The sequence below is a fragment of the Girardinichthys multiradiatus genome, chromosome 21 (assembly GCF_021462225.1).
Source record: "Girardinichthys multiradiatus isolate DD_20200921_A chromosome 21, DD_fGirMul_XY1, whole genome shotgun sequence".
In the NCBI taxonomy this organism is placed as follows: domain Eukaryota; kingdom Metazoa; phylum Chordata; class Actinopteri; order Cyprinodontiformes; family Goodeidae; genus Girardinichthys; species Girardinichthys multiradiatus.
Window position 1 is genome coordinate 24126140 of NC_061813.1, and position 22141 is coordinate 24148280.

Genomic DNA, 22141 nt, shown 5'->3' on the forward strand with positions numbered 1-22141 from the left:
AAGGCTGGATTCTTCAAAACCTTTCAATAGGAGGTGATGCTATTGTAAATATAAAATGATCTATGTTTTTTGCACTTTTTTTACTACTTACCAGGGGTATATCAGTATATCACTATTTTTAATTCATCAGTATTATTTTAAAAATAAAATAAAAGTTTACTTCCCAAGTGTCACTGAAGTGCTGTAATAATCACATCCCATAAGAATGCTAAAGCCTAAAATAACACACCTTCAGTATTTAGATATCCTCACTGTAAATCATAATTTCCACTTTGTTCACTGATCCTCTGCCTGTTTAGGGATATGTCACTGCTCCCTGTCTCTTTCTGCATCCTTGTCGTCATTCTGCTCAGTCTGTCCTGAGCTCCTCCCTGAGTTTGGCTAGTCTCTGCTCCCTGATTGCTCTTCCGTTCGACATCAAGATAGTGTGTGTGACTGCATAAACGACCCACCCTGTGCATGACACCATACGGCACATACACACACGAACACACGCCGTCGCCAGCCTCACCAACTTACACTCTCACGCTTCACAGGAGAAACATCCACTCTCAAAGTTCTTTCTGAAAGATAAAATTAGTTGGATGGATGTGTGGACATGCAGGTAGACACAGAAGGTGATGCAGACATGCACAGACATACCACACCAACATTCATACAATATGTGGGGTGAGCAGCAGCTGCTTTATAATGTGAATGGACTCTGGTCCAAGTTGTGTGTGAGGGTGTCTGGGGGTGGGGTGGGGGGTGGGGGGGTCATCTCCTGTCTTTTCTTCCTGTCCTGACCTGCTGCCTGAAATACACTTGGATGTTACTGGATGTTCCCATCTCAACCCAAAAATAACCACACAAGCATATGAACCAGTACACAAATATGAGCATGTTTTAATGCAAAAAAAAAAACACAAATAAATGATATAACACTTCAATACGTTTTAACAGATTCATACAGAGTTGGCAAATATTGACATTTGTCTTATGTAAGTTAGTTGTATAAAATTATTAAATATTAGATTCATATATTACTCATAGAAACATCTGTATACAGAGAAGTAATCACATTGGCAGACACCCGTAAAATGGTACACATGTATACGCACAGGCACACTCACTGACAAATTTACCTAAGGACCCATTGATGGACATGCTGAAAGCTTTATGACACTCTTCCTCTCAAACTGGTTTGTAGGATCACTCATACGCTTACTTTTTATTCAACTTCCGTTACAAATACAACAGGGATGTTATACTAACACCATGTGATATAGAAAAAGAAGACATTTTAACATGGGGTGTGATAACACAGGATAGTCTCTGGTTTGTACAGACCTCCTACATGGTAGGCTTCTGCAGATCATCAGTCTTTGAAAGAGAACTGAAGGCAGCCCATAGTGAACAACACAAAGCTTGTCTTCTCCCCAGTTTCACCCATCAAAGGTAATGCGTGTTTAACCTTGAATCGGGCGGCCACAAATCGAGACAGAAACTCACAGCTTTTGTGGATGTCAGAATCAGATCAGGTTTTGGCAAGCATTGTTCGTGCACCCAATATAGTACCACTCTATGACACAAAAAAGCAAAGCAGCACTGGAAAAGGCAGCGGGTGGATAGATGGAATTGCACTTATTCTGGCTCATAGGATCTGTAAAATGTAAGAAGCATTAAACAACAGGGCTGGAAGGAGTGGGGGAGGGACTTGGATTGGGCAAATCACAGTAATAAATAAATAATTAGTAAAGCAGGGGTCCATATATCCTTAATATTATGGCTTATTTAACTCCACACTCCTGTGTTTCCTGGTCTTCACTGCTCAGCAGTGTTCCAAGTCTCTTTCCTCGGTTTACAGTTCAGCAGGATAATCACAAGGTGGTATTGTCACTGAGGGTTCAGGCAGTAGTGGAGATGTGTAAGGAGGAGGATAGATCCTGTGATGGTAGTAACTGGGGAGTTGTTCCTCGGTACAGATGGAGGATGCTGGGATGGTGTGGAGGGCAGAGCTGGTGAGGGAAGAGGCTTGAGAGGTATGTGGGGGGCAGCAACGTTTGGGGGGAAGGGGTGTGGGGGAGCACTCAAGAATAGATCAAGCTCTTGAGGAAGCGGACTGTGCCACGTTTGAAGACGAAGGGACAATCACGCCGCTGGGAAGCGTCTCGCGTCGGAGAGGAAGCCAAACAACGAGAGGAAAAGCGCTCTGATTTTTGCACAGGAAGCCCAGTGCGCCTCCTGCCAGGGCCAGATAAGAGCACCGAGGTTCCCAGGGCCAGACCCAGAAGTGGACTCAGGACCCAGGCGAGAAGCCACCCATCATTCTGGCCCAGCCTGGCCCACGGTCCCTGGGCTTCCTCCAGCGTGGCGTCAGGCTCGTGGTGCAGCGGGGCTGCAAAGAACAAGGGGCCTTGTGAGGATCCAACCACAACTAATACTCTAAAGAAACATACTGAATACAAACACTGAAGCAGAACCAGAACAGAGCTTTTACAAAGGACCTTAAGTTAATCAGCTGAGAGGCCAAATGCAATCTGTAGAGACATTCAACTAGTTACTTGGTTGGTTGGTTTTTTTGGATTTCTTGGCCTGCAGAATGCTGGGAATGCAGTGAAAAATGGCATTTTACACAGGAATTATATTTATTTTTATGACACATATAATTTGTTTTAAGATGAATTTAAGGGAATACTTCAGAATTTTTGAAGTGAGGTTCTGTTAAAAAGTTAAATGCAATTTATATCTTACCTCTCATAGTGAAAGAACCATCTTCAACCATATGAAAACAACTCCAGTCTAAAAATGTAAAAGTAGCTTAAATTAACTAAATGTGCTGCATGATAGTAATGATTGTCTGGGAATGACTGCAGGTAGTGGTGCCCACCAATGACCTTCCTGTGTGAAACACACACTGACAGTGGAACAAGCAGTGTTTTCAGTCAGCAAACCTACCAAACAAAAAACTTAGGCTGTCTAAAAATCTATAAAATAGCATTTACTTAAACTGCTTTTTACATGACTTTAATTTGATGTCAGACAGTTAATCTGACAACAAATAGTTTACTTCTTTGGTACATGTTTTAGACATGAAAATTTCCTGTGTAAATAATCATAGATTTTTGTATATGTACCATGACAACAGTTTAAAGGGTCATAAATTATTGTTTTCCATGAATTTCTCTAAATTGCTGCAATTTAGAGTTGTTTTAAGACAATAAAAGTCTGTTTTGGTCAGTTTGCTTTATTCTCCGGGACTGAACTAATTATGCTGAATCAAGACACCAAGCTAACGGCTAGTTCTAAGTTGACCGAGATCAAAGCAGACTTCTGCCTTTTTTTAAAAACTCCAATCTAAATTACAAGATAAGTGGTTTAAGCTAATTCTATTGTATAAACCTTTGAACTCTTTTCATGTTTGTATTGCGTGATTTACGCAGCAAATGCGCCTAGGAGGTAGTCCACCTTCGAAGATCTTCCTGTTAGCGACATGTCTTGAGAACGATACATGTGCAGGTTTACTGATTAGAATAACTACTTAAAAGAAAAGTACAGTGTAAAAGAAATACTATAATATTTTTGCTTTTTACTTCACTTTACATTGAAATCAGACTAAAAAAAGCTCTATATGTTGCGAACTCAGTATAGGTTTCACAGAGGAACAACAATGGCAGCGCACTGCCTAGCTTCATTTTCCTGTGAAATAATATGGTTCTCTGTAAAAAAAAAAAAAAAACACCCAATGCATGACAACAGGTTAAAGGTTCATAAATTATCGATAGCTTAAACCGCTCTGATCTTTTAATACGGTAGAGGTTTGCTCTGGTCTTGGCCCCTACCAAAATAGCCATTATCTTCAGCCTTCTGGTCAACTAATTTAAATTTATTCTAAATAAAAACACCAAGAGAGTAATCTTCTGCAGGGAAAATATTAACTGTTTTCTATAACCTTTTGTGTGAACCTCACTTTAAAACCCCTCAAATATCACCTTAATTTCATAGATTTTTAAGGTAGTGAAAATGACAATATTGTTTACCAATTGCTAAAGCAAATGGGTGTTTTTGTTTTACATAAGACAGATTGCATTTGACGTCTTAAAAAACAAAGACAGTCATAAACATCAGAAATACACAGCAGGTGCAGGATAATCTAATTTCAACCTTAAACTCTGTTTCTATTGTTAGTGTTTATTGTTTTTTAATGAGTCTTATATAAAACCTTTATATCACTATATGTTTAGATTTAGCATAACGGTTAAGGTTTTATAGTTAAGCACTGTCACGGGGTTTGAATAAAATCTGAAAGTCTGTAATGTGAACTCATCTGAAAGAAAAGCGAAGGCATCATGGCGTGGCGCCACGTGAGAGTGCCAGGGTTACGGGTCAAGTACACCGATGATGCCAGCGTGTCTCAGAGAAGGGAAGAGAGTATGGGCGGCTGCTGCGAAGCTCTTAGGTAATACTTAACCTTTCTGACTGGGTCGTAGGGAACACAATGAGCCTCTGACCTCCAAGAACAGCTTAATCAGTGTTCCTGCCAAGGTGGCTGCTTTAACACTCAGTGTTGACTTAGTCACTGTCTCTCTCCATCACTGGGTTGGGCCATTTCTCATGAAAACTTTGTATATAGAATGTGTGTGAGATATAAGAAAAAGCATCGCAGGATGCAGTGTGCAATCACAATAATAAACAAACTCCTCACTCTGCGTCCTGCGCAGGAAATTCATTAAATCGTAGCGTTTGATTTGGAAACCAACAAGTCGTGACTGAGAACACGGAACTGGCCTCTATTGAAGTGTGTTTTTTCTTCTCTGTCCTTTCAAGTCTGAGATACACCGTGTACTGTGTCTGTGAGTGTAGGCACACACACATATTCACACACATACACATACGCACATACACATGTATAAATGGCTGCATTTTTAGATGCATTTAAACAAACATGGAAAAGAACAGATTGAGCAGTAAGAGAATATAATAAATGGAAAAAGGGCACTATGAGCAGACAAACATACAAACAAAAGCATGACAAAACACATGCATATATGTAGATGCATTCCCACAGACAAACAGACAAACACACACAATCTCACATACACACACAATTTGGCACATTCCAGCACTTAAAAGGCCCTAAAAAGGCATCTGTTCTGGTTACAAAAAGGAAGTGCTGACTGAACACATGCTGACATAGACAAAACATGTCTCATTTTTCTTAAAATGGTCACACTTACCCTCTAACTGACTTACAGTAAAGCAAATATTTGTAAAGTAACTCTATGTAACATTTTAGCATTACTTCTCATTTTTGTGGTCAAAATATATATTTGACAATGGCTTGTAGAAGTATTTATATACCTTAATCTTTCCACATTACAAATACAAACGTCAGTGTACTTAATTGGCATTTTTGTGTGATAGACCAACACAAAGTTGTGCATAATTATTAAGGAGATGGAAAATATGCCAGATTTTATTTTATTTTATTTTTTTGCAGCACTAGAGGCCTTTATATTTCATTTTTCGACAGTAGGTAGACAGGAAAGAGGGCAAAGAGAGGGGAAGACACTGCAAGGGTCGCCGGGTCCAGGACTCGAACCGGGGACCATAGCCTCTGCACATGGTTGTGTGCTTAACCCCTACATCACCAGCTCCGTGCCCTAAATATGCATGATTTCAAAGATTTTTTACAAATAAAATCTGAAAAGGATGCCATGCATTTGTATTTAGCCCCCTTTACTCTGATACCCCTATTCAAAATCCAGTGCAACTAATTGAGCTCAGATGTTACCTGATTAGTAAATAGAGCACAACTGTGTGTAATTTAACACCAGTATAAGACCAGCTGTTCTGCGGAGGCCTCAGAGGTTTGTTAGAGAACATTAGTGAAGAAACAGTATCATAGACAACAAGAAACACAGCAGACAGGCCCACATTAACTGAAGCTGCAGAGAGCCACAGCTCAGATGGGAGAATATGTTGTTTGAACAATTAGGTGCTCTCTACAAAGCAGGCCTTCATCGTAGAGTGGCAAGAAGAAAGCAACTGTTGAAAGGAAGTCATAAGTAGTGCAACAGTTTGCCATAAGTCATATAGGGCTTATGACTTTAGGACTATGCGGAGCAGAAAACTAACCATGCACATCACCCTAGGCACACCATCTCCATAGTGAAACATGGTGGTGGCCGCATCATATTTTAGAAATGTGTTTTTGCAGCAGGGACACAAAAGCTGGTCAAGGTAGATGGAGCTGAATAAAAAACCTGTTAGAAGTTGCAAAAGACTTCAGAATGAGGAGGAGCTTCTGCTTCCAGCAGGACAAAGAATTATGCACCTCTTTGTGTTAGACTATCACATAAAACCCTAATGAAATATATTGAAATGTGTGGTTCAGGCACTATGAACACTTATGCAATGCCCAAAAAATTGATTTATCCTATTAAAATAACATATTCATTGTTTAGTTAAAACTCTATTGTGTCAAATCTTGGAGAACAAGCAGAGCTCAGCGCAGATCTTTCTTGCTTTAAATATTCTCATATTTTATATGATAACCTGGAATTTCTCAGGTCAGAAACGTTTGGTCTTCTGGCTACTCACAGGGCTTTAGAAGGACACGGATGCCAGAGCCACTCAATATGTGGATGAGGGACTCCGTGGGATGTGCAGTGGAGCAATTTTCTGCTCCCCCAAGGTACAGAGCCGGGGTCCTGCAACGACACTGCTTTCTCACCAATCTTAGGGCTCACTATGAGACAAGAAGCAAACACAAAGAACAATTTAATACGTGCAAGGAGGATGTTCATTGTCAGGTTGCATTGGGTTTATTGGTTCTCACCATTGACCACAAGCGTGAGTGTGAGATTCTGATAGAGACCATGCTGCTGGATCCGTACAAGGACAGTATATTTTCCCGCGTCCTCCTCTGCGACATCCCGGATGACCAGGGAAGTCCCATTCATGTGGTATCTGGAGCACTGCTCTGCTGCCACCCGACCATCCTTCAACCTGAAGGAAAGAAACGATAAGCATATCAGTGTACATTGAAGTTTACTGAAAGAAATTATGTGAAATTAAAATTTTAATTAATATTCATGCCTACTGAACTTTTAACATTTTGCCACTTTATGACCCAAAAAAATATTTTTGGGGGATTTTGTGCCATTGACCAACAAAAAACTGTGCAACATTGTGAAATGGAAAGTAAATGATGAATAGTTTTCAGATGTTTTTAAAAATCAAACTGGAAAAATTTGTATTTAGTCCCATTGAAGTTTATGCAAATTTCTGTTTGCAAAATCGCTCAAGTAAGAATAGATGGAGAGCATCTGTTAACAGCTATTTGTTTAAGTCATTCCACAGATCCTAAATCCGACAAAGGAGTAGACTTTGACTAGGCACTATAACCCATGAATATGCTTTGATCTAAACCTGGTTAGGATTGTTGTCCTGTTGGAAAGTGAACCTTCCTGCCTCAAGTTTTTTTCAACCTCTAACAGGTTTCCTTCCATTATTGCCCTAAATTCAGCTCCATCATCTAATTAACTTTGACCAGCTTCACTGTGCTTGATCCCCGCAGCATGACATTGCCGCCACCATGCGTCCCGATGGGGATGATATCTTCTGGGTGAGAAGTTTGGTCTCGTCTGACCAGAGCACCTTCTTCCATGTTTGCTGTGTCCTCTACATGCCATTTGTAAAAATGCAAATGTGACTTGTTCTTCTTGATTTTGTTTTTAATAATTAAATAACTTATGAAGGTCATTTGTTTTTAGGGGTATCAAACTAAAGAGGGTTGAACACAAATGCACCCCTCAGTTTTAGGTCTAAAAAAAAGCAGCTTAATAAAAAAATAAACTGATTCAAGAGTTACAAGTTTAACTCTAGAAGGTAGCATAGCTGATCAAGATGGAGAAAGATAAACATAATCCTTACCAGACAACCTCAGGGGGAGGGAAGGCTCGAAGTTTTGGGGAAAGTTTGTAGGATTTCTGTCCCGCTTGTACCTCCACCACTGATCCATTTCTAGGCTTCAGACGGATGAATGGACGGTCTGGAATTGCAGTAATACATACACATTCATTGAAGCTTTCCACGTCTGAGTGACTCAGAGACAAAACAGAAGGAAAATTGAATTTGAAACTCGTTTTGGGTAATCTGAACACATGACTGTGGTTAGGAGATAGGAGGGGACTTACCATAGACTGTGACCGTGACTTGCTGCTGTTTGTTTTGCGCACCGCTGGTGACGTGGCATTTGTAGAGACCTCGATCTGAACGCTGGAGCTTTGGTATGGTCAAGATGCTGTAGAACAACACGTGCATCTGGTGCTTCACCAGCCTTTTAAAGTTGGAGCCTGTATTGTTTCTCTAAAGGTTAAATGAGGAACAGCAACAAAATAAAAAAAAGCTCGTCTGTGTGTCCAAACCAAGTACAATGGTATCACTTGTAAATGTAAAAGCATATTTTTTTTAAGGAGTTCTTATTGTTGTGAAGTTTAAATGCTGTACCATATTTAAATACTACACAAATATACACTTCAGGTCAAACGTTTTAGAAAGCCTTTCTCATTTAATTGGTTTTCTTTATGTTTATGACTAATTTACATTGTACGTAGATTCTCAATTAAGGCCTCAAAATAGTGAATGAACACATATGCAATTATGTAGCAAACAAAAAATTTTAAAAGGACTTTAAATGTGTTTTATATTTTAGATTCTTTAAAGTAGCCACCCTTTGCTGTGATGACTTTGGCCATCTCTCTGTTAGGAATAACCTTGCTTACTATTAGTTATAGATGAGCTTTCACACACAGACCACAATGATAAAGTATGAATGCTAATGTTTTCACTTTTCTTAGAATAGGATAATAATCCTCTGACCTACAGTTTGACACACAGTTTAGTGCATTGGGTTGATTGTGGTACATACTTTGTGGTACATCAGGGTTCGCCACCTGGTACTACACACTCTATCAGATAGACACCAGAATGGTGACACATAGTCTACTGATAAACACTGAGGGAGTGTACATCCCATGGAGGGAGTACCAGACATAAAAACCATGTGTGACCTTCTTTCGGGGCTGTTTTTCGTCACTTCAATCACCAAGCGGGTTAAAGAAAGGAGCCATCAGCGCTGATCTCTGTAAGCATTCCTCTGCCTTATTTAGAATTAAAGTGTTGAGAGTATAGAACAGTTTGAGAGTCATTCCTTTTAAGAGAGAGTCATTTTAAGTAAAGGTGATGCTTCTGGGGAAAAGAATTCGGGGGAGATCCGAGGCGTCTGTCCGCCAACTGGGTGTGGTAGCTCGGATAAAAATTGGTGTTTCCGCCCGTGCCCCGGAAGCGCTTCATCCTCCGGCTAGGGCCCACGAACGGACTGGATACCACAGCCTGCGGCTGCACATTGTGAAAGGGGGAGATTCCTCTTACAAATTTTTTTTCTTAAAAACACTTTGGCTCTGTTGATGATTCTGAGTGAGCTTGATTTTTGTACCTTGGAGGCAGAGAAATGGTTCAGAAATGTTTTTAGTGAGATTTTGAGAAAACGAAAGAAGAATAAAAAATGTGTGGGAAAGCTGTCTGACTATAGCGGTGTGAAACCGAGAAGGAATTGGTCCGGCCTTCTGAGAATATTATAGTCTACGGGTAGAAAGGTTTTGAGTTCCTTAATTGCAGGCAAGGGAAGATAGCTTTCCCTCGCACGCAATATTAAAGTTACCTCCCGGAGTGAGGCACAAAACACTCAGCTAAGGTTTAAACGTATCCTGGGCTCTCTTAAAGAGCTCGAAGGGGGGGCTCTTGAGTTTCAATAGCTCTCCAGATTTTTCCTTAAGAAAAGTCGTAAAGCCGCTGGCTCCCTTTCTTGGGTAAAGTAGCTCGGACAACTCAATGAACCTCTGGGAAGTTCTTTCAAGACTCTTTGGAAAACCATTCCAGGTGTCCACCTCATGAAACTCAGCTAGAAAATGCCAGGAGAGCAAATCAGTATTTAAAGCAAAGGGTTTTTGAAGAATCTAAAATATAAAAATGTTTAGTGATTTTACACTTTTTGTTTACTGCATAATTCCATGCGTGTTCATTCATAGTTTTGTTAGCTTTGGTGAGAATCTACAATGTAAATAGTCATGAAAATAAAGAGATCCATTAAGTGAGATCTATTGGAAATTATCACTAAACATTTTAATGTGGGCTGCACAGTGGGGCAGTTGGTAGCACTGTTGCCTTGCAGCAAGAAGGTCCTGGGTTCGGTTCCCGGCTGGGGGTCTTTCTGCATGGAGTTTGCATGTTCTCCCTGTGCATGCGTGGGTTCTCACCGGGTACTCCAGCTTCCTCCCACAGTCCAAAGACATGTCTGTTAGGTTAATTGGTAACTCTAAATTGCCCTTAGGTGTGTGCATGGTTGTTTGTGTGTTGCCCTGCGATGGACTGGTGACCTGTCAAGGGTGTACCCTGCCTCTTGCCCGTAGACTGCTGGAGATAGACACCAGTTTCCCCACAACCCACTATGGAATAAGTGGTAGAAAATGACTGACTGACATTTTAATGTACCAATATTGATTTTACTGTCAAAACTATGTAGGAAAAAGAATAAAACTTTATGATGAAAACTATAGAAAGATTTGTGCTTCCTTGGCTGAGAAAATTGAGCCAATGTAGACAATGATCTCAATTTTGAGTTTGAATTGTTTTAGCTTCTTGATTTTTGTGTTGTTAACTCCAGGTAGGATAGTGACTACTCATAAGTATGCTACACAAACCCAAATTTAAAAATAATTATCTCTTTAACTTCCAAAATCAGTGCAGAAGCATGCATGTTTTTTTATACTTTTTTGTCTTTTGCCACTGATGTCCTGCAGGTCTCCATGCAAATGACCTCACATAACAGAGATTTGTTGAGTTGATACTCAAAAACCAGCCTGTCATTTTTTTTGGTTACACTGAGTAAGGAGGGTTATCGTTTCTGCTTAGTCTCATTCAAAGATCTGTTGTTGTCAAAACCTGTGCCTGTTTTAGCGTAGCTGAAAGTAGTTCTGACCTTTCCAGGATAGTCCCAGGTGATATCAACTCTTGTGTTCAGCTCCGTAGTGGCAGTGCAGTTCAAAGCCAGCCTCTCCCCCTTCAGGGCCTGCACAGATCCGCTGGTGTTCAGATACACCTTTGTGATGCTACTCGCTGAGATCAACGAGAAAAACATGGTTTAGGATACAAACTTTTGGGATATTGATATGTTTATAAGGGAATTATGTAAAGACTGATTGCTGACCTGTTCTGTGTACATAGTAAGCACGGGAGTTGTGTTTCAGTCCGTCAATGACGGCTTCGCAGTGGAAAAGGCCGGTGGAAATGTAGGTGGGCATCTGGATGGTGAAACCTTGTTTGCTGTTCCAAATAATATTCCTCTGTCCTTGACTCAGCGGCCTGCTGTTATGCTGTGAAGGAGGCAAACCGAGGAAAGGAATAGTCACGTCTTGCTCTCCCACAATGATAAGCGTTAAGGAACTGACTATCATTGAGTAAATCTGATGTTTCACAAAGAGATGAGAAAAGGGAACAACTGACTCACTGCAGAAATAAATTCACAGTAATTATGTGATATTTATACATTAAAACCTGCTTAAATGCCAGAATCTGGTCATGCTGTGGATGTTAAATGTTGTAATAATCTGCAAAGTTGGTCTAATGAAACATCACAAGATGTTAATTGTGAGGTTGTGGTGTGGTCTGAAGTCTTTACAAATTTAATACAGGCTTTTATTCAGTGGCTTTCAAAATTACACATTTTTTTCATAACCACAAAATTAATTTAATTGATATTTAATGTGATAAACTAAAACACCAAAACAAGACATGGACATGCTTTGATCTAAACCATCCCATTGCAGCTCTTGCAGTATATCTATGGCTCTTGTCCTGCAGGTGAATCCCAGTCATCATTCTGGTTTGCCCTGCGTTTAGCTCTATCCATATTCCCATCATGTTCCACAGCATGATGCTGCCACTACTGTGTTTCATAGTGGAAAGGGTATGTTTTGCATGTAGACCAAAAAGTTATCTTCTTCCACTTGTTTGCTGTGTATCACACTTTAAACATGGCTTTCTTTCAACAGTGGCTTTCTTCTTGCCACTATTCCATAAAGCACAACTTACGTGGAACTGAAAGACTCAAGAATGAATTCAGCCCCCCCACCCCGGGAGAATTAAGCTGACTTCAGACTAAATGTAGGTTTTGTAAGTCTTACCCATGGACACTTGTGTAACTGGATAACCTTGTTCTTTTCTTTGAGGCAGCTACTAGGAAATATTTTTTTTTGCGGGGACATAGTGGAAGCTTCCCACCCTCTCTCAGGGGACTGGACCCCCCTTCACCAGAGCTATCACACACACACTTTCCCCATTCTTGGATCACTGGTGTGAACTGGCTGATATCCCCCATCCCACAGAGAGAGGCGACCCTCTAAGATGCCGTTGACCTCTTTGCCCTTCCCTCTCAGTCCTGTGAAGTGGTCTTCCTTCTACATCCTACGTCTGTACCCAATGACGCCCCATCTGGGCACCCACAGTGCCCTCTGTGCCCCTTTCACGTCCGTCTCACCCTTACTGTACATTGAGGTGAGGTGATAATGGAGGTTGAAGCAGGAGTGGTGGGAGGGTGAGGTGCAGCAAAAGGCGTCAGGATATGTGAAACGTGACTCCAGTCCATCTCCTTGCATCCTGTTACTACAGGATATAGACATTTGGACTGGAACTCCAGCTCAACCGCGTCGTCCTAGGCACGGCTTTCACAACTTAAGTGAGAGAGCAGAGCCTCCTGGACATTGTTCGTGCTGAGAAGGGTCACAGCAGAGACCCAGGCAGAGTGCAAAGTCCTTTCAGGAAAAAAACACTCCAGAAGCTGTGACAGGGAAGACATTCCCTGTTAAAACCAGTCAAGCGTGGGGGAAGCAAAGGAAAGTCTATTTTTAAACTAATTACCTTTGTGGTTCCAGACACTTTATCAGGAGATGGAGGCAGGACAAAAACATGTATGTGTATTTATGGATTAGACTTGCAGGGCCCGGTGATGCATTTCCTGCATCCCAAATCTGTTCGCTTCCTAGACATTTCTCCAGTTCTTCAAAGACAGCAGAACAGTTTAAAGAACTCTTTGGTTCAGCCTGATGCATCCTGGCAAATATTTTATAGGTTGAGGTTTGTGGAAGTATGGATGCATTCATTTTGAATTACAGTTTTGTCCACAAGCACCATTGCAATGGTCACAGATGATTTAACAAAACGAATATATATTATATATATAATATATATATATATATATATATATATAACAAAGAGACAAAAAGAAATAGTTAAGATCTTAATATAGTTAAGAGCAGCAATTGGGATTGTCTAGACCACATTTTTTTTAAATATTTAGTGCTGCTGATCCTGATTAAATATAATTAATTGTACTCTTGTTTTCTAAGTTAGGGTCAACAGTAGCCACCTCAGCTTCCTCTGCCAGTCCTGCCAGCTGTTTAAGGCATCAGATGGAGAAAGTCGTCAGCTATTATCCCTTCTACTGCTCCGGAGCCAACATCCTGTTTTCAGAGGTAAAAAACCCCGCTAACAGAGTTTTTTGTAAAGAAACAGGCACAGGGGGCTCAGGACACGCACAGTCCACAAGAACATGGACCACTTATGCAGAAAGGCACTAAACACTCCTCTCTACACCACCCATCAACGCTCAAGTGCCAACACTCACAAACATATCCGCACACACTTTCACACATATCCGCAAATGGATGCAAACAAATGGACACACACGCCAGATACTAAATGGCTGCCAAGAGAAGAACAATGTGGTGAATGATCTGGACGAGGAGAAACCACTGGATAGTGCATTGTGTGTGTGTGTGTGTGTGTGTGTGTGTGTGTGTGTGTGTGTGTGTGTGTGTGTGCGTGTGTGTGTGTGCGTGTGTGTTTGTGTGTGTGTGTACCCTGATGAAACAAACTGAGATGTTCACACACTGTGATGGGTGTGATGGACCAGAGGAGGACAAAGTGGGACATGAGATAAAAAAAAGACTTAAGACCCCAACTTGGCAAAAATATTAGAATACTGAGATGACTGACCTTAACCAGAGTGGTGGTGATGTTAGGGTTGGTGACCCGGCAGGGGATGACCAGTGGCTCCCTCATCTTCATGTACAACACGCCTGGGCTCATGGTGGTGGCTTCCACAAATGGCTGCCGACTGTCTGAAACCCAAACACTGCGGTCAGGAACACACATGGCATGCATGAGAAACATGCAAAATGAACACGTAAAGTTTCTATAACAGAATAAACAACAGCCTAAACTTAAAGGAGCAGGCTGCTCAAGTTATGTAACACATGTTGTCAAGTGGCAGTAACAGCATCTAACAAACATCAGAGGCCTTCACAGAGCAGCTTCATTTTTACTGAGATTTAATAACACAGAGGTCAACTCTGTTTACTAATCACTCTTGTAAAATAGGTCCCACTGGATTTTTTATTTGTGAAGAAATCTTGAAAACTTCACGGTTTTGCATTATTCAAATAAACTACATTGAAGTTTATGGCTGTAATGTAAAAGAATATGAAAATGTTTAGGGAGTAAATATATTTTTGAAATATACTGTTGCTGTGCTGCTTTGTTTTATTTTTTAACCTTATCTAATGTATAAACAGTGTAGTGCACACATTTTGTTCAAACACTGAATCAGTCAGTCATAATGTCTGTGACTCATTTTATATGACTCAAATGTAGGGAGGAGGAATTATGATTTGAATTTCTAAAATAAAACCACAGATATTTTTACCTTACAGTTCAAAGTTCAGTTTGGGTACATCATAACCTGCTTTGGTACTCTCAACCTGAAGTAAGGTGATCCTTAAATGTTAGAAGCAGTTAGTAATTTACCCGCAGTTGATAACTCTATTAGCGTCTTCATTCAGTGGAGATCTAGTTTAGTTGGTCCCAGAGGTCCCAGAGGCTGCAGCTAATTGCCAATCCAAGACGGGCCAAGACCAAGGCGAACTTCAGCCGTCTTAAAACAACTCCGGTATAAAAAAAGTTGGAGTTCTTTAGGCAAACTGTATTTTATAAACCTTTAAACCTGTTGTCAAGTTTGCATTATGAAATGATTTAGGGAGAAGCGGACGTGGAGGCAGTGCACTGGCAATGACCTTCCTGTGTGAAACATGTACTGAGATCGGAACATGTAAAGTGTTTCTGTACAGAATAACTGAAAATTAAGGCAGTGTTAATTTCAATCAAACAGTGGTCACTTAAACCTCAATAAAATATCTGCTTTTAACACCACTTTCTTTTACAGCTACTTTAAACAAAACATTTTACATGTTCCATTCTCAGTATGTGTTTCAAACAGGAAGACCATTCATGACGCACACTTCCTACCTTAATTTCCCATTGAAATATTTGTCAGCTACTCTGTATATAACCACCCAATGCGAACATGGCTTAATGTTGAATATGTGTGTTCATGGAATAGCATTTACACAAAACACGTTTTTGAGATTGGAGGTGATCGACATCCGCTTTTGTCTTGAGCCCGCTCAGACTAGCCATTAGCTTAGGCCTCCATTTACTGCTGTATTGGATTTATACTGAAGGCACAAAGAGACCCATCTATTGCAGGTAAGATATTAATTGCTTGTGACCTTTTAACAGACCCTCACTGAACTATGCCTTGAACTTTCTGACTATCTGGGAATGTGAAACATTTGCTAATTTTCCCATAAAACAACAATCTATTTTCATGCAGGGCAAAAAATAGCTGACACACACAAACAATCGCACATGGACTTCCAAGTATCTTAACAATAACTGAAAACAAACACACAGACACTCCTAAACATACACTGTCTTCCACACCCATTCATCGAATACCCGTTCAGCAAATGACTGCATGCTGTCAACAATAAACACGCAGATTGTTTAGAAGTAATCAAACAGCCTCTCTGTGTTTGCTCTGCTTCACTCAGCTCGCCTACAGTAACAGTTCTTTGCCATTCAAAGGTGTGGGTGTTGCTCGCTGCATTGTTTGTGACCATAGGGTGTTATTCAAGGAAAGCAAATCTCTGAACCTTCGAACAAAAGTACCCCAAGGACTAGTAAGACTGAACGCTTCCTTCTTCTGCTTTGATTCCTAATAGAACGATTGAGGAGGGAGGCAACGTCTGAACGAAGCAGCAGGCCAAGTCTGAAGCTTAATGGACATGGTGACCCGAGCGATTGATGGGCCCCAAGGGTCCTTTAGGCCAAACAGTAGCATGCCCAGTGACCCTGGCATCGAGCCCAGCTCGAGCTGAGCAGCGTCACCTTCCAGGACAGGGAGGAGCAGACCGGGGCAGACATCGTGCCTCCTCTGCCCCCGCATACCACCGAATCATTGGCATTCATCTCATCCCTTCCAGGTCCCCAGACCCGCAGTCACACAGCTTTACCGTCACCTTGTCCCCTCCCAGCACACCCCCTCTGAGCCCTTTCCCTCCTCCCCAAAGCACAGGATGCTTCAAACAAGGCTGAGCAGAGCAGATAAGGCTGATGCCCTGGGAAACTCTGCCCGGGGCTGAACCTTTCAGCAGCAGTGGCTATTCCTGGCTACGAGGTAGCACGTTAATGAAAGTAAAAAGGTTTTACATATATAGCTCAGAGGGAGCTGGGCCCGGTAGGAGAGAGGAGAGGCAGGGGAGGAATGGGGTGAAACTGTGCCAGAGCCATCTCGAAGGATGTGTTGTTGAAACAAACAATGTTTAGATATAATTGGTTCTTTGGCATTGGTCTGTATTTTGCACCCACTACATCCTGTTTAACCCGAGGGGATACACAATAGGCCAAATGAGGCGAGGGGTTTCCTTGAGATGGTGAAAGGCTAAACATGAAATTGTGGACTCTTTTTGTCTTACCTGTGACATATACGTAGACAGACCGCTGTTTCTGAGTCCTGTGCCTGTAGCAGCAGCGGTACAGGCCGGTGTGCCGAGCCTGGCTGTGGCTGACTTTCAGAGAGCTGCAGTAGTGCTGGTGCGTCCTCCCACAACGTGAGTCAACCACTTCCACTTGTCCTCGGTCCAAGCCTGCAGGAAACGCCCATGACAGCTCCCAGCGACCACTGGTCAGACATTACACCAAGGTCAGTTTTTGCTTAGAAACCACTTTTATGTTCCCAAGAAAACTTTTTAAAAATGAGTTAAAATTTAGAGGTGTCATCAAATTTGACATGGGGCTTAAATGTCAGGTTTGTGATTTTTGAAGGTTCTATTGTAAGATGTAACCAGTTAAAAGCTTCTCTGCAGCAGATCTCTCTGGGTGTCTTTATTTGGTAGAAATCCAGTTTAGCTGATTCCACGTGCTATAGCTAATGGCTAATCTGAGAGGACAAGTGGACTTCTACCACATATGAGGTCTCAAAAACATCATTGCAGTGTATGCAAACAGTATTTTATGAGCCTTTAAACAATTGTCCCAGCTGCTAATTGGCTGGTGCACTAGCAATGATGTGTGAAAAATGTACAGAGAATAGAAAACGTTGCATTTTTTGTAACAACATGACAGAGAATTAGGGCAGTAAATATTGCTTTTTGCAGTGCTTTACTTTTATATGAGAGGACCTCATGGTAAACATTTTCCAAGCTCTGTTCTGAATCAGATTTCACATAGGAAAATCATCAGTGACACACCACCCTCTACCGCCATTTTGTATTTAATGTGGTTGTCAAGATCCTTAGGTGCTTGGATTTTAATTTTCTTTTGTGTGTGTACTTTGACTATTTCTTTGCTGTTTATTATGATCTATGGTCTTGCTTTCTTTAGTCATTTCCTTATGCTTATTCTTGTTAGGTGTTTTCTTTATCAGTTAATTCTTTGTGTTTTATTCTTTCTACATCTTGATCAGTGGCGGATGCTGGTCTTTCAAGGAGGGGAAGCTCAATTTCAAGATTGCTGATTCGCTCATTTCGCTGTCAATCAAAAAAGGGATTCAGGCTCAAACAGATCATGCAGAAGCTGAGCATCCGGGCCAGCCAAGGCCAGCCCACTGCCCCATAGACCCCCAGAGACGCTGAGCGTCTGCTGGGCGGGACAAAGCCCAGCATTTTTACTTCGCTATTGAACTCACTGTTTAAATCACTGTGAAGCTGCGGGAATGAGTGAGAGGAAAGCCACGTCGTTACCAGAGATAAGAAGCTGATTCTGAACAAAAGTTGAGCGCATTGTAGCGCATATTTAGTCAATGACATGTACACACAACAGTATATATTTGATCACTTATTTTTTTGACATTTTAGGGGAAGCTGAGCTTCCCTTGCAGTCTTAGAGCAATCGCCACTGATCTTGAGTTACCTGTTAGATATCTTCCCTGGGTTTCTTGCATTATTTTCAGATCTATTGTTCCTTATTCTCCCTTTCTCTCAGCTTTCAGCCTTCATTGGTCTCAGCAGTTCCTCATTCTCCCCTAATTGCTCTCTATAGCTACCCATGCCGTTCTCCTCAGTTTCCTCAGTATATAAATTCTGTTATTGTCATTGTTCTCCACTAGATCCTTCCGTTATCATGCCTTTCTATGTCCTCATTAATCAGACCAGTTTTCCCTCCATGCTAAATGCTCCATGGTCAGTTCTTCTTTTGCCTTATTGTAAGTTTTCTATTTTTGTTTATTAAATATTTTTTTACTCACCATGCTGCTCCCGAGTTCCTATCAACAATTTGGTCCAGAGAAATTGGTTAAGAGCATTCTCGTCGCAAGTCCATTAAAAATTGTGATTTGCTAACTGTTGTGGTGGTAACTATTATTATGACATGCCGACAATGTACTTCTCTCCATTTTATGTCGTCAAACACTAAAGAAACACTTTTACAAATAGATGTTTTGCAGTACTGTGTGTACCACTGGGTTTATAACTGTCAGACAGGCTTACAAACGGCTTATACCTGCAACATTCACTATGTTTTACATGTGCTGCAGCCGTTTTGGATTTGGAACAGGGTCTGCTCAGAGACGTGACATTCCCAGTCAGATTTCAGATTTCCGGGGGAAATTCTTGCTCTATTTATGAATGAGAACTCAGAAAACCTGACTTCCAAGTATAAATACAATACGTCGAATATCACTGACTTCCATGTATATAACTGTCCTATAAAAACATGAAGACAGTTTAATAGCCTTAGCTTTAAGTGTTTTGTATTTTTTTTTAGATTAGAGTTGTTTTGACATGGTAAAAGGTTATTTTTGTCTTGAGCCCTTTCAGACTTACCATCAGTTTCAGCATCCACAACCAACTAATCTGATTTTGTACTAAAGGAAAAGCACCAAGAAAGTTGTCTGCTTTAGCTAGTCCTGACGGATGAAACTAATGGTTAGAGGGGCAATTTCCAAAAGCAGTCCTCCACCATTCTAAAACTATTTCAGTCTCAAAAACGACATAAGATAATTCTTTAAATAAAGTAGATGTGGTAGATATCGTCGGCAAGTAGAAAATTACAGCAATTAAGAGAGAAAACAGAAACATACTCTCTTATGAGAAAAGAGAGATCCCATAAATCCTGGTGTTTTCGTAATTTTTCTCTCATAAATTGCCAGTTCTTTGAACTTTTTTGGCTGCTGATCGGTCTACCTGAAACTCACCTGCAGTTGAGCATCAGAGTTTTGTTGGCCTCCAGAACCAGCTGCTGACTCTTGACGTCCAGTAGCGGGACGCTAAACCTCCCCTTCTGCTCTTTGTCTGCAGATGTTGGAGAGAGAAACAAGAGAAGCTACAGAGACTCTCAGTAGATTGCCCCCATTGTCCATGATTCTCTGCTCTTCAATCAATCAGGTAATGTGGAAATGCACAAGCAACGTCCCTCTTGTTTATCAACTAAAACATTTTCTCCACTTGATCTGTGAGATGTATTAATTAGAGTGGAAGACACTCGTCTGTCCACCCTTCCTTCCTCAGAACATGGGAAGCATCCATCCTTCACTCCTACAGCCTCTACTCACAGGCCCAAATCCCAAATCTGCTAGTAGTCAAATCGTTGCCAATGACATTAGTTGATTTATTACTTGACAACTGTTCCCATGATGCTCCATTTTAGTGTTATTCACACTGCAAACACTTCCTGTACTATTTCCTAAGGTTTCTGAGTGTGAGGAGGCAACAAACAATGACCCGGAGGAAGATTGAGTGGAAGTCAGTGGTCTCCTACTTGTTTTTTTTTATTTTGGGTAGGGGGACTTATAGACAGACTTTTTCCCACACTACAGATTTTCTATTAAATCTTAAAGTATCCTAATGTGTACTCAATATGCAACTGTTACATCGTTTCAGACTAAAAAGACAAAAACACACCAATGCTTCACCATTGCCTACGAGATGATGAGATCTTTTCCACTTCTGAGACGCCTCCCTTGCCTCTGCAGGTACAGCCAACATTTCAAAATGTCGATGCAATCAGGGATGTGGTCGCATTTTTACTGGGAGCTTTAAGTTATTTGTAAAGTGTTACATTTTATGTAGAATAAGCCTTCGCCAAAAATGATTTGACAGGGATAAACATGGTGATTTCCAGACACGCTCAAATGGAAAGTCCTGCCAGACTTGTTTCCCTTTCGAATAGTCAGTAAAATGAGGTCACAGAGATAATATTCAACGACAAATAAAGGTCCAAACGTATGCCTATCTACACAAAAAATCATTTTATGTTAAACGGGTACATCATCGTGAAACTTTTTGGTTATTTCATACTGTGCGTAATATTTCCAAAATCATGCTAAATTAGCATAATTTTAATTTTAACCTCATAGACACTTTCATTAAAAATATTAACAAAACGGGACTGAGATTAATTCATTCAAATGTATAATAATAATAAAAAAATCTAATTTGAATGTTAATCCAACATATTTTCCCTTTCAAATACAATTTTTTACATTTGTCTCTAGAACAATTTTTTTGTGAACTGGAGCTATACCCCTCATGGCAAATATTCTGTGCATCAACATTAATTACACGAAACGTCCCAGTTGTTTAAAAAAAAAAAAAACTCCGGAGAGATCATCTGAGTGAAAAACAACCCATCGACATTTCGGCGCCGCGAATGAAATTAACCCCAGTTCCTCTACCGTAATTATTTAGCCCCAGGTGATCGTGACCCCTCTTTCCTTTAGATAAAGTGAGGAAATAACGCTCTTTGTGTATCCATTCAGTCGGGGCAAGGCACACAAGGAGCCGAAACGCAGGGGAGCGCGTCATCCAAACACTCCGTTTACGCGCTCCCAACAGAGATCCACACAAGCTGAACAACCAGCGGCGACTCAAGTGGCTGATAAATCTGGAGCCGCATGCAGATTTTCTCATAAGTGCGCATGTTGTTTTTTGTCTTTTCTTCAATTAAACTTGTGCGTAAAACTTGGTTAGACGCATTTTGACCTATTCGTTGATTAGTTTAGCAGTTATATGATGCAGCGAGCAAAAGCGATAAATAGCGGTTCTCCTGTGTACCTCTTAGAATATAAAGGGAAGTTTTCACTCACCTTTTCCAAAAACACCGTACAATCCACAAAGCAGGCCAACAAGAATAAAATTCATAATTTCTGTTGAATCCGACGCAGCAACCTTTCAGATATAAAGCATAGAACAAGTTTTATCCCTGCTGCTGATGCTCTCCCCGCTCCACGGTAGTCTGCAGACCCAGCACAGCGCTGCAGGCTGTTGCGCTCATGCAGGGCTGATGGTCAGTGAATGGAGACGGTGAGTTTCCGAAGGCTGGCTGCGAGAAATCACGCAACAGGACACCACGCTTTAACTCCAGTGCAACTTTTTCCCATCGTTCTGGATTGTGTTGCCTATTTATATTGTTCCCACACTGCAGCCACCGGATGGTGGGCTTCTATTACGTGCGCTGACACACCCACCGTGCGTAACAGGAGTATCCTCCCAATCCTGAGTGGTCAAGAGATCCGTGTGGTGCTGATGAGAAAATGTTATGGCATCTGAATGAGTCAAGTTTATTTCATTAACTGTTAAAATCGCGCTCTTCCCACCCTGGATAAGTGAACCTGATTATTGGACCTAAATATAAGCAGAGTGCACCATAAACCTGCTCTGCAGTCACATGGTGCACCCTTGATTAGCAGACGGGTTGAACAGCA

At 41.1% G+C, this 22141-nt stretch overlaps 1 protein-coding gene and 1 long non-coding RNA gene across 5 annotated transcripts in view; one reads left to right on the plus strand and one right to left on the minus strand.

The window, feature by feature from the left end:
* Positions 1 to 21858, minus strand: part of flt1 (fms related receptor tyrosine kinase 1) — a 51501-nt gene extending 29643 nt beyond the window's left edge. For 2 of the 4 annotated variants that reach the window (XM_047349672.1, XM_047349670.1), the window contains exons 1-10: positions 21524 to 21858; positions 19634 to 19733; positions 16917 to 17122; positions 14098 to 14222; positions 11252 to 11417; positions 11024 to 11160; positions 8181 to 8352; positions 7918 to 8035; positions 6821 to 6990; positions 6583 to 6730 (exon numbers count right to left, since the gene is read on the minus strand). In XM_047349672.1, coding sequence (XP_047205628.1) covers positions 6583 to 6730; positions 6821 to 6990; positions 7918 to 8035; positions 8181 to 8352; positions 11024 to 11160; positions 11252 to 11417; positions 14098 to 14222; positions 16917 to 17122; positions 19634 to 19733; positions 21524 to 21578 — 1397 coding nt within the window. In that variant the 5' untranslated portion in view covers positions 21579 to 21858. Of the gene's footprint in view, positions 1 to 857; positions 2378 to 6582; positions 6731 to 6820; positions 6991 to 7917; positions 8036 to 8180; positions 8353 to 11023; positions 11161 to 11251; positions 11418 to 14097; positions 14223 to 16916; positions 17123 to 19633; positions 19734 to 21523 lie in introns of those variants that run through there. The other 2 variants (XM_047349673.1, XM_047349671.1) reach the window with 2 other exon arrangements.
* LOC124858001 lies at positions 17013 to 20331 on the plus strand. Its single transcript, XR_007035731.1, has 3 exons — positions 17013 to 17143; positions 19737 to 19823; positions 20127 to 20331. It is a non-coding gene; the product is annotated as an uncharacterized LOC124858001 (long non-coding RNA).
* Positions 21859 to 22141: the final 283 nt, after the last annotated feature.